The sequence below is a fragment of the Pelophylax lessonae genome (genome assembly GCF_965119305.1).
Source record: "Pelophylax lessonae genome assembly, chromosome: 1".
In the NCBI taxonomy this organism is placed as follows: domain Eukaryota; kingdom Metazoa; phylum Chordata; class Amphibia; order Anura; family Ranidae; genus Pelophylax; species Pelophylax lessonae.
The window spans coordinates 309,785,899-309,799,378 of NC_138768.1; the positions used below are offsets into that span (position 1 = coordinate 309,785,899).

Genomic DNA, 13,480 nt, shown 5'->3' on the forward strand with positions numbered 1-13,480 from the left:
CTAGGGTAAAAAGGTTGGGAAAGGCTGGTCTCAAGTATAGAACAAATTAATAGATGACCCCACACACATTACAACCAATGTGCTGATTACTCTACATTAACCAATGCTCTATATTAAATTGCAATGTAATGCTTATGTCTCTATATTATCCGATTCGTTTTAGGCAGGCACCAGACTAATGTGTATGGCAAGCTTTTAAGCCCAACTCAAACCATTTATTCCAGTTGCAGGGGGGGGGGGGGTGGATTGGAACCTCTGCCAGGTTCTTACAGCTATATGGGTCACAAATACCCGTACTTCCTATCATGAAGACACTTTTAGACCCTTTACTTTTAGATTGGCAAAATTACAAAATGTTTGCTAGGCAAAATGCAGATATTTTATCAGATTCCTTCAGTCAGACAGCACAGAGGCTTGGCAGTAACACTGCTGCCTTACAGCACTGAGAACCTCAGTTCAAATACCAGAAAGAACATTAAGTTTGCATGTTCTCCCTGTGCTTGTGTGCCTTTCCTCCCACACTCCAAAGGCATGCTGCTAGGTTATTGGCTCCTGTCTAAACTGGCCCTAGCATGTGTGTGATTGATAAGGACCTAAGACTAAGCACCTTGACGACAGGGACTGATGTAAATACACAGTATGAAAAGTGATGTGCAAATTAAATAAATACTATGTATTAATGTAAATGAAAAAATCTGCAATATACACTAGGACTCCACTATACACCAGTGACACAAAAATAAGTGATTGTGTATACCTTTAAATCCCTCTTCATCCAGCATCACAGTGTAGTCTTCTGGAGTTTCTGTCAAACTGAAAAACTTGCATCTGATAGAAGAAAAAAATGTATTATACACACATACATACATATAATAAAAACAAACCTTTACAGTTTACAAACAAAATGTCTCAATATATGTTACAATAAAAGCAATACATAAGAAGTCAATGGGATGATTTTTCTAAAATGGGAGAGTGCAAAATCTGGTGCAGCTGTGCATGGTAGCCAAACACTTTCTAATTTCAGCTTGTTCAATTAGAGGAGCTCCAGTCTGCTAAAGCATCGTACACACGTACTGATTGTCGGCCGAACGATCAGCCGTCTTTTGTCCAGGGCTGTCTTGTCTGTTGAAAACTGCAAAAGACTGCACACGAATTTTGTCGGCCAACAACGGCCGACTGCAGAAGTGATGTCATGTGATGGTTAACTTTCCTTGTCTTTTTTCTTTTCTGAGCATGCCCAGTCTTGCTAATCTGCTGTCTGTCGGCCAAAATCTGTACTGACTGGTAAACAATCGGGCGTTCTGGTGTTGGCCAACAAAAATTTTAATGCCTGCACGACAGATTCTGTTCGGCCGAAAATGCGCTGTCGGCTGTGGGAAGCATCATACTAACAAGCCTACAATCGGCCGATCAGTCGTCGGCCGAATATTTACGGCCGACAATCGGTACGTGTGTACGGGGCTTTAGTAAAAATTAAAACTGTAGCTAGTGACTTTTAGCCATTCACCTGTCCCGGGATCCAACGTCGTCCTCACACAGGCTAGTGCTTTACTGGGCCTTCGGGTTCCCAGCGATGGCATTTTTACTGTGGGCACACAGCTATGACAGCTTGCAACTTCACAGCAGAGTGCCCGCTGCGCATAGTGAATGGTCTAGCAATCTTCTGGAACTTGTGATGTGTCCTAGAAGACTGCAGAGAAGAAGGGGGAAATTAGAACTTCCACTTGTCTAGGCCAAGGGTCTTCAAGCGATGGCCCTCCAGTTGTTCAGGAACTACAATTCCCATCATGCCTAGTCATGTCTGTGAATGTCAGAGTTTTACAATGCTCCATGGGATGTGTAGTTCTGCAACAGCTGGAGGGGTGTAATTTGGAGATCCCTAGTGGCAGTTGGAGGGGAAGTGGGAAGGGGTACCTGTCAAAAATGAGGTAGCCACCCCCCTACCCATAATTGCCATTCTTAAAGTAGAGGTAGGGAGGGGGGTCTCAAAGTGCAAATTCCCCCTTAAGCTTTGACAAAAAAAAAGAAACCCGAAGTGGACTGGTTTATATTAGAGCTGCATGATTAATCGGTTAAAAAAAAAAAAAAAATCATGATCTTGATTCAACCCCCCCTTCACGATCTTAATCTGGCATTTCCATGATTTATGTACCAGGTGCAGAGCCCTTTTCTGCTCAGAGCTGTAAAAAAAAAAAAAAAAAAGGCATCTGACAAAGTTTATCACAACATTGCTCAGCTGAGGAAAACAAAAAACAAATAAAGAAACAGTGTATCAGTTGGTTCTTTTAGATCAGGGATGAACTTCATCTGCAAATGAGGGCAGTTTAACCACTTAAAGACTTAGGCTCCATGTACACGGGACGTTGTTAAAAGTCCCTTTGAATGCTGGAATTTTTAGGACGTTTGAAACGTCCGTTCGGTCGCGTTTGTATCCGCGTTTAGCGGGCGTTTAGCAGCGTTTGCGGGCGTTTGCGTTTAGAAGCGTTCCTAGAGGTCAAAAAAATTATTCCCCTTTAAAATGGAAAAACGTGAACGCTAAACGCGGGTCATCGCGTTCAGACGCGTTCGGACGCGTTTGTGCGTTTGAAACGCCGGGAAACACACGTTCGAACGCAAATAATTGCGTTCTAAAAACAGTCCCTGAACGCAACTGCCTGCAAATGACTGTAAACGACCTGGTGTACATGGACAGATAAGATAAAATGTAGATGGGTTCAGGGGCTTCTGAAAAAAACGCCCAACTGCTCCTAAACGGCCATTTCCAGCGTCCCGTGTACATGGAGCCTTAGGCTCCATTTCCACTATTGCGGCTACAAAGTCGTGCTACTTCTAGCGCGACTTTGTAGTGTAACTTGTTTGCGGCTTTCAGTGCGACTTGTCCCTCATTATAGAAGGAAGTCGCACTGAAGTTGGCCCAAAAGTAGTGCACAAACTATTTTTCAAGTCGCAGCAGTTAGAACGGGCCAAATTGAAATGAATGGCTTTTGACTTGCTGTGCGACTTGACATGTGTCAAGTCGCACAACAAGTCGCAATAGTGGAAACGGAGCCTTAAGCTGGATACACACTATACAATTGTCTTTAGATTTTTTCCCTTTAGATTTACCAAAAGCATACAAAATTAGGTCAAACCTAAACATTTTCAATTTGTATGCAATCAGGCAGGCACCCTTGCACTACATAGTTAAGGTAAATCTAAAGGAAATCAAACAAAAAGTTGTATAGTGTGTATCCAGCTTAAGCCTGACACTTGTTGCTTACAAGCTAAAATCAGTATTGTTGGATAAAAAATTACACATTATATATAACACAGAGTATCTCACAAAAAAGAGTACACATTTTTGTCAATATATATATATACACACACACACACACACACACACACACACACACATTATATATGTGACAACACTGAAGAAATGACACTTTGCTATAATGTAAAGTAGTGAGTGTACAGCTTGTATAACAGTGGAAATTTGCCGTCCCCTCAAAATAACTCAACACACAGCCATTAATGTCTAAACCACTGGCAACAAAAGTGAGTACACCCCCAAGTGACAATGTCCAAATTGGGCCCAATTAGCCATTTAACCTCCCTGGTGTCATGTGACTCATTAATGTTACAAGGTCTCAGGTGTGAATGAGGAGCAGTTGTGTTAAATTTGGTGTTATCACTCTCTCATACTTGTCACTGGGAGTTCAGTATGGCAAAGAACTCGCTGAGGATCTGAAAAAAAGAATTGTTGCTCTACATAAAGATGGCCAAGACCCCGAAACTGAGTTGCAGCACGGTGGCCAAGACCATACAGTATATAAAATATAAAAGCATATAAAATATGAATAGAGTGCAAAGCTTATATCTTTATCTTACGTTTGTTATCATATGATTTCTACCTCATTTATAGAAAAATATTGGACGGGTATTTAAAGAGATGGCTATCCCTCCAGCAACAATGGCTCACATGGCAATTCCTTTATTCACCCTCACATGCGCCTGGTACTGCCCCCTCAGCTCCCGGGATAGACGGTTCAGAGGACCCTCCATCACTAGTCCTAAGGGGCACAGCTTGGACTGATTTGTAAGCAATTAATGTATTGTGGTAGACATTGTTTCCAATGGGCATTTATACTTTTATATGCAATGTTGGTTTACACATATCCTTTATAGATTTTCGATTGCGCCAGCTTCTGAGGAAGTGTGCAAACACAAAACACGTAGAGCATATATGGCTGCAATCTCTATGGAATTGTATATTTATATATTTTTTGTTGTGCCATGTCCTTGTCCATATTTTTTGCTTATCTAATAAATCATCCAATAATTTGATTTTATCCTATATGCATTTCATCTGTGTACGCATACTGTTCATTCTCATGCTATATGGTCATAGGTGGTCACACGCCTCATATAAAGTCCCAAACCCTTTTCTTTTGCTTCTGCATACAGGGATGGAGATAAAATATGGTTTGTAATCTCATTTAAAGTCCCACCCCCTCCCCTCCTTTTTGTACAATAATGTGAAAGATGTTATGCAGAGAATTGGGATCTTTATTCTAAGCAAAAGAAAAAAAAAATAGTGATTCTCATTTTATCCAGAAACCTGCAGCTCTAGTATCTATGCACAGCTGCACCAGGTTTTGCACTCTCCAGTTTTAGTAAATCACCCCCTGTGTATAACAAGGCAGAACAAGCAGAACAAGAATAAGGTGTGATGGCATTTAAAGTGTTACTAAACCCACAGCAGTAAAATCAGTCTGTATATGCAGTAAAGCATGCTCATTATACTCACTGTGGAACCTAAGGGGTTAATTCTTGGCATTGTGTAAAAAGGCTGTTTTATCCTGTCTTCTCTGATCCTCCCCTTCTTCCACTGACTCCAAAACACGTCTGGATAAGATTGTGCTTTTGAAGTCAGGCTGCACATGCTCAGTTTGGTGTGTATTGCTAGAGAGATTTTTTTCTTGGGAGAGTGCATGTGATCAGCACTGTCCAGACAGAGGGTCAGTGTCTTGCAGTCTCATAATATAGTCATATGAGAATAAAACTCCTCCTACAAGCTTCAACAGGAACAGATAAAAGTCACAAAACTGCTATATACTGCTGATGAGAAAATGTATTTAGCAGTTTATATTTAGTAAGATAATTGTATTTCCATGTTTTGTGTATTGTGGGAGATCAGATATACTGAATGCAGGCTCCTGAGTTTAGTAACACTAACAGCTAGGAGGCGCAGAATTAAAAGCCATCTCTCGGAAAACTAAAAAGTCCTTGTGCCCGCTCTGCAAGGGTTAACTGCTCGTTTTTGTCTAAAGGACAGTAAAAGTGTTTTACATACCCGATCCAGCGGTGGACTGTCGTTTGGCATCTTCGTGTCCCGATTATGTCATTGGACATCTGTACAATCCACGTTAAGTTTACCAAACTTATGGAGTACCTTAATCCAATCACGGAAGCCCTTGCACTACATAGTTGATAGTGGATTTAAATGAGATTGTACAATCAGATTGTAGTGTGTGTGGTGAGCTATAGATCACTGGCATGCAGGGGAGAAGAGGCTGCAGAGACCGATCTGTCGGTTTGGGGGTCAGATAAGTAAAACTGCTGTACCGATCCCCTAGAGAGGACCCAGAATCAGTTAACCTTTGCAGTGCAGGTACAGACCCACCATAAGGGAGGCCTTGTCATTTTCCAGAGTCTAGCTTTAATGATGAATCCATGGTGTACACTCCATCATCTCCTCTATATATCACCCCTTTAATAGGGAATATTGATCCTGTCTCCTGCCTGAGAAAACAGATGTCCAGCTTTGATGATGCATCCATGGTGTATGTTCCATCATCTCCTCTACATATCACCCTTTTAATAGGGAATAATGATCCCCTCTCCTGCCTGAGAAAAATGTCCAGCTTTATTAATGAATCCATGGTGTACGCTCCATCATCTCCTCTATATATCACCCCTATAATAGGGAATAATGATCCCTTCTCCTGTCTGAGAAAACAGATGTCCAGCTTTAATAATGAGGAATCCATGGTGTATGCTCCATCATCTCCTCTATATATCACCCCTATAATAGGGAATATTGATCCCTTCTCCTGCCTGAGAAAACAGATGTCCAGCTATAATAATGAGGAATCCATGATGTACGCTCCATCATCTCCTCTACATATCACCCCTATAATCATCTCCTCTATATATCACCCCTATAATAGGGAATATTGATCCCTTCTCCTGCCTGAGAAAACAGATGTCCACCTTTAATAATGATGAATCCATGGTGTACGCTCCATCATCTCCTCTATATATCACCCCTATAATAGGGAATAATGATCCCTTCTCCTGCCCGAGAAAACAGATGTCCAGCTTTAATAATGAGGAATCCATGGTGTACGCTCCATCCCCTCTATATATCACCCCTATAATAGGGAATAATGATCCCTTCTCCTGCCTGAGAAAACAGATGTCCAGCTTTAATAATGATGAATCCATGGTGTACGCTCCATCATCTCCTCTATATATCACCCCTATAATAGGGAATATTGATCCCTTCTCCTGCCTGAGAAAACAGATGTCCAGCTTTGATGATGCATCCATGGTGTACGCTCCATCATCTCCTCTACATATCACCCTTTTAATAGGGAATAATGATCCCCTCTCCTGCCTGAGAAAAATGTCCAGCTTTATTAATGGGGAATCCATGGTGTATGCGCCATCATCTCCTCTATATATCCCCCCTATAATAGGGAATATTGATCCCTTCTCCTGCCTAAGAAAACAGATGTCCAGCTTTAATAATGAGGAATCCATGGTGTATGCTCCATCATCTCCTCTATATATCCCCCTATAATAGGGAACAATGATCCCTTCTCCTGCTTGAGAAAACAGATGTCCACCTTTAATAATGATGAATTCATGGTGTATGCTCCATCATCTACTCTATATATCACCCCTATAATAGGGAATATTGATCCCTTCTCCTGCCTGAGAAAACAGATGTCCAGCTTTAATAACGAGGAATCCATGGTGTACGCTCCATCATCTCCTCTATATATCACCCCTATAATAGGGAATAACGAATCCATGGTGTATGCTCCATCATCTCCTCTATATATCACCCCTATAATAGGGAATAATGATCCCTTCTGCCTGAGAAAACAGATGTCCAGCTTTAATAATGAGGAATCAATGGTGTATGCTCCATCATCTCCTCTATATATCACCCCTATAATAGGGAATAATGATCCCTTATCCTGCCTGAGAAAACAGATGTCCAGCTTTAATAATGATGAATCCATGGTGTACGCTCCATCATCTCCTCTATATATCACCCCTATAATAGGGAATAATGATGAATCCATGGTGTACGCATCATCATCTCCTCTATATACCCGCCCCTATAATAGGGAATATTGATCCCTTCTCCTGCCTGAGAAAACAGAAGTCCAGCTTTAATAATGATGAATCCATGGTGTACGCTCCATCATCTCCTCTATATATCACCCCTATAATAGGGAATATTGATCCCTTCTCCTGCCTGAGAAAACAGATGTCCAGCTTTGATGATGCATCCATGGTGTACGCTCCATCATCTCCTCTACATATCACCCTTTTAATAGGGAATAATGATCCCCTCTCCTGCCTGAGAAAAATGTCCAGCTTTATTAATGAATCCATGGTGTACGCTCCATCATCTCCTCTATATATCAACCCTATAATAGGGAATATTGATCCCTTCTCCTGCCTGAGAAAACAGATGTCCAGCTTTAATAACGAGGAATCCATGGTGTATGCTCCATCATCTCCTCTATATATCACCCCTATAATAGGGAATATTGATCCCTTCTCCTGCCTGAGAAAACAGATGTCCAGCTTTAATAATGGGGAATCCATGGTGTACGCTCCATCATCTCCTCTATATATCCCCCCTATAATAGGGAATAATGATGAATCCATGGTGTATGCTCCATCATCTCCTCTATATATCACCCCTATAATAGGGAATAATGATCCCTTCTGCCTAAGAAAACAGATGTCCAGCTTTAATAATGGGGAATCCATGGTGTATGCTCCATCATCTCCTCTATATATCACCCCTATAATAGGGAATATTGATGAATCCATGGTGTATGCTCCATCATCTCCTCTATATATCACCCCTATAATAGGGAATAATGATCCCTCCTCCTGCCTGAAAAAAACAGATGTCCAGCTTTAATAATGATGAATCCATGGTGTATGCTCCATCTCCTCTATATATCACCACTTTATTAGGGAACAATGATCCCTTCTCCTGCCTGAGAAAACAGATGTCCACCTTTAATAATGAGGAATCCATGGTGTACGCTCCATCATCTCCTCTATATATCACCCCTATAATAGGGAATAATGATCCCTTCTCCTGCCTGAAAAAACAGATGTCCAGCTTTAATAATGATGAATCCATGGTGTACGCTCCATCATCTCCTCTATATATCACCCCTATAATAGGGAATAATGATCCCTTCTCCTGCCCGAGAAAACAGATGTCCAGCTTTAATAATGAGGAATCCATTGTGTACACTCCATCTCCTCTATATATCACCCCTATAATAGGGAATAATGATCCCTTCTCCTGCCTGAAAAAACAGATGTCCAGCTTTAATAATGATGAATCCATGGTGTATGCTCCATCTCCTCTATAAATCACCACTTTATTAGGGAACAATGATCCCTTCTCCTGCCTGAGAAAACAGATGTCCACCTTTAATAATGGGGAATCCATGGTGTACGCTCCATCATCTCCTCTACATATCACCCTTTTAATAGGGAATAATGATCCCCTCTCCTGCCTGAGAAAAATGTCCAGCTTTATTAATGGGGAATCCATGGTGTACGCTCCATCATCTCCTCTATATATCACCCGTATAATAGGGAATAAAGAATCCCTTCTGCCTGAAAAAACAGATGTCCAGCTTTAATAATGATGAATCCATGGTGTATGCTCCATCATCTCCTCTATATATCACCCCTATAATAGGGAATAATGACCCCTTATCCTGCCTGAGAAAACAGATGTCCAGCTTTAATAATGATGAATCCATGGTGTACGCTCCATCATCTCCTCTATATACCCCCCCTATAATAGGGAATATTGATCCCTTCTCCTGCCTGAGAAAGCAGAAGTCCAGCTTTAATAATGATGAATCCATGGTGTACGCTCCATCATCTCCTCTATATATCACCCCTATAATAGGGAATATTGATCCCTTCTGCCTGAGAAAACAGATGTCCAGCTTTGATGATGCATCCATGGTGTACGCTCCATCATCTCCTCTATATACCCCCCCTATAATAGGGAATAATGATCCCCTCTCCTGCCTGAGAACAATGTCCAGCTTTATTAATGAATCCATGGTGTACGCTCCATCATCTCCTCTATATATCACCCCTATAATAGGGAACAATGATCCCTTCTGCTGCCTGAGAAAACAGATGTCCAGCTTTAATAATGATGAATCCATGGTGTACGCTCCATCATCTCCTCTATATATCACCCCTATAATAGGGAATATTGATCCCTTCTCCTGCCTGAGGAAACAGATGTCCAGCTTTAATAATGATGAATTCATGGTGTATGCTCCATCATCTACTCTATATATCACCCCTATAATAGGGAACAATGATCCCTTCTCCTGCCTGAGAAAACAGATGTCCAGCTTTAATAATGAGGAATCCATGGTGTATGCTCCATCATCTCCTCTATATATCACCCCTATAATAGGGAATAATGATCCCTTCTACCTGAGAAAACAGATGTCCACCTTTAATAATGATGAATTCATGGTGTATGCTCCATCATCTACTCTATATATCACCCCTATAATAGGGAATATTGATCCCTTCTCCTGCCTGAAATAACAGATGTCCAGCTTTAATAATGAGGAATCCATGGTGTACGCTCCATCATCTCCTCTATATATCACCCCTATAATAGGGAATAATGATGAATCCATGGTGTATGCTCCATCATCTCCTCTATATATCACCCCTATAATAGGGAATAATGATCCCTTATCCTGCCTGAGAAAACAGATGTCCAGCTTTAATAATGATGCATCCATGGTGTACGCTCCATCATCTCCTCTACATATCACCCTTTTAATAGGGAATAATGATCCCCTCTCCTGCCTGAGAAAAATGTCCAGCTTTATTAATGAATCCATGGTGTACGCTCCATCATCTCCTCTATATATCACCCCTATAATAGGGAACAATGATCCCTTCTGCTGCCTGAGAAAACAGATGTCCAGCTTTAATAATGATGAATTCATGGTGTATGCTCCATCATCTACTCTATATATCACCCCTATAATAGGGAATATTGATCCCTTCTCCTGCCTGAGAAAACAGATGTCCAGCTTTAATAATGATGAATCCATGGTGTACGCTCCATCATCTCCTCTATATATCACCCCTATAATAGGGAATAATGATCCCTTCTGCCTGAGAAAACAGATGTCCAGCTTTAATAACGAGGAATCCATGGTGTATGCTCCATCATCTCCTCTATATATCACCCCTATAATAGGGAATATTGATCCCTTCTCCTGCCTGAGAAAACAGATGTCCAGCTTTAATAATGGGGAATCCATGGTGAACGCTCCATCATCTCCTCTATATATCCCCCCTATAATAGGGAATAATGATGAACCCATGGTGTATGCTCCATCATCTCCTCTATATATCACCCCTATAATAGGGAATAATGATCCCTTATCCTGCCTGAGAAAACAGATGTCCACCTTTAATAATGGGGAATCCATGGTGTACGCTCCATCATCTCCTCTATATATCACCCCTATTATAGGGAATAATGATCCCTTCTACTGCCTGAGAAAACAGATGTCCACCTTTAATAATGGGGAATCCATGGTGTACGCTCCATCATCTCCTCTATATATCACCCCTATAATAGGGAATAATGATCCCTTCTCCTGCCTGAGAAAACAGATGTCCACCTTTAACTACCTCCCACCCGGCCATAGTACATATACGGCCGGGCGGGAGTCTCGTCCTTCTGAATGGACGTTCCGGAACGTCCTTCAGAAGGAGAGAGATCGCGCCGCCGCGGGCACGCGCAGCGGCGCAATCTCGATGTGCCTGTGTCCCTCGGACACAGAGCGACTTCATTCGGCAGGAGGGCCCTTTGATTGGCCCTCCTGATCACATGACGGCTGTGTCCAATCACAGCCGTCATGTAATGTAAATAGAGCCGTTGTAACGGCTTAGATCTCTTCTCCTCCTGACAGATCCTGTCAGTGAGGAGAAGATCAGAGGATCGGTGCTGCTGCGGGGGTGATCAGTGAGTATTTCTAATTACTCACTGATCACAGGGGGGGTCTGTGCTGGTAATCAGAACATTGATTACCAGTGCAGCCCTGGGGGGGGGGGGGGGGGTGCCACTAAGCCACCAGGGATGCCCACCCATGACCACCAGGGATGCCCACTATGGCCACCAGGGATGGCAAGCAGGGCTCAGAGAGCCCCCCAGTGCCCTCCCTATCAGTGTTGCCCACCAATGGCATCTATCAGTGCTGCCCACCAGTGCCATTATTGCCATCTATCAGTGCCGCCCACCAGTGCCCATTATTGCCCACCAGTGCTGCCTATCAGTGCCCCCCATCAGTGCCGATCAGTGCCACCCATCAGTGCCGATCAGTGCCGATCATTGCCGCCCAACAGTGCCACTATCAGTGCCCATCAGTGCCGCCAATCAGTGCCCATCAGTGCTGCCTATCACTGCCCATCAGCGCTGCCTATCAGTGCCCACCAATGCTGCATATCAGTGCTATCTATCAGTGCCACATATCAGTGCTGCATATCAGTGCTACCTATCAGTGCCCATCAGTGCTGCATATCAGTGCCACCCCATCAGTGTCTCCTCATCAGTGCCTGTCAGTGCGGCGTCATCAGTGCAGGAAAAAACGTATCTATTTACAAAATTTTATAACCTAAACAAAAAAACTTTTTTTTTTTTTTCAAACTTTTCAGTCTTTTTTTATTTGTGCACCAAAAAAGAAAAAACCTGACGGTGATCAAATACCACCAAAAGAAAGCTCTATTTGTGGGGAAAAAATGACACAAATTTGGTTTAGGTACAGCGTTGCATGACCGCGCAATTGTCATTCAAATTGCAACAGCGCTAAAAGCTGAAAATTGGTCTGGGAAGGAAGGAGGTTTAAGTGCCCTGTATTGAGGTGGTTAATAATGGGGAATCCATGGTGTACGCTCCATCATCTCCTCTATATATCACCCCTATAATAGGGAATAATGATCCCTTCTCCTGCCTGAGAAAACAGATGTCCACCTTTAATAATGGGGAATCCATGGTGAACGCTCCATCATCTCCTCTATATATCACCCCTATAATAGGGAATAATGATGAATCCATGGTGTACGCATCATCATCTCCTCTATATATCCCCCCTATAATAGGGAATAATGATGAATCCATGGTGTACACTCCATCATCTCCTCTATATATCCCCCCTATAATAGGGAATAATGATCCGCTCAAAACAGATGTCCAGCTGGCAGCATGGAATGGTCAGCTGAGCCGGTGCTTGTCTATAGAATAGAGAACGTTATTTCTTCCATGAAGGAGGCTGGCACCATGTGACCACGAGGTCCCCTGCTTCTAGTTGTGGGGGTGATGAAGCCTCTCCCTGGAATGGACACCCCGGAGAACTCACCTCGTCCGGTGCCGCAGAAACAGTAACTTGACAAGCGGGTGTGTGTAGAACCAGAGGCCGGACTTGTCAATGCTGGTCACCCGTACCCGGTGCTCCAACAGCTGCAGGTCCATGGTGGACGAATGCCCGGATCCAACGTGAGCACTGAGGGGCGGCACAGGCGTGCGGCTGGGCGTGTCCTCCCTGGTGGACGGGGCGGGGCTTATCCTGACACATGTTAGACCATGCTGACACACTGCTTGCTCTGTTTTGGGTAAGAGGAGGCGGTGAGGGGAGTGGTCTCTCTGGGATATAACAATCTCATCATATAGGGAGGGAAGGGTTTCTTCTTCTTCACCAAGGTAACCCAAGTGAAGTTCTATAGAAGGCAGCTTATTAATAGTGTCTGTGTTTAACTAGAGCAGCCTTTTACAACCAGGGTGCCCAGAGGTTTCCTCAGGGATGCCCAGAGTCTTGGCAAAATGCATAAAAATTGTATAAAAGCCAGCAGGTGGATGAAGCCGGCCTTTTAGTTACACAAATGCCAGTGTGTACAAAGTCGTATTGGTGCATAATGAAAGCCTGTTTTCATTGTGCGCCATTTCCACTTTCTAGACACTGGCATCCTAACAACCAATGACGTCACCAGTTGATAAGGATGATGTCTGTTACCTCCACAGCATCCTTATTTGACCATCCTCTGCCCCTCTCCCTCAGTACTGGGGTCACAATACTAAATGATGGAGAGAAATTGAGGGAGAAGAGAA

General features: G+C 42.9%; 1 protein-coding gene across 1 annotated transcript in view; it reads right to left on the minus strand.

Moving 5' to 3' along the window:
- The window catches only part of CASTOR1 (cytosolic arginine sensor for mTORC1 subunit 1), a 106,723-nt gene extending 93,814 nt beyond the window's left edge, over window positions 1-12,909 (minus strand). The window contains exons 1-2 of the mRNA XM_082243362.1: window positions 12,735-12,909; window positions 758-828 (exon numbers count right to left, since the gene is read on the minus strand). Of these exons, the coding sequence (XP_082099488.1) occupies window positions 758-828; window positions 12,735-12,847 (184 nt within the window). The 5' untranslated portion in view covers window positions 12,848-12,909. The remainder of the gene's footprint in view (window positions 1-757; window positions 829-12,734) is intronic.
- Window positions 12,910-13,480: the final 571 nt, after the last annotated feature.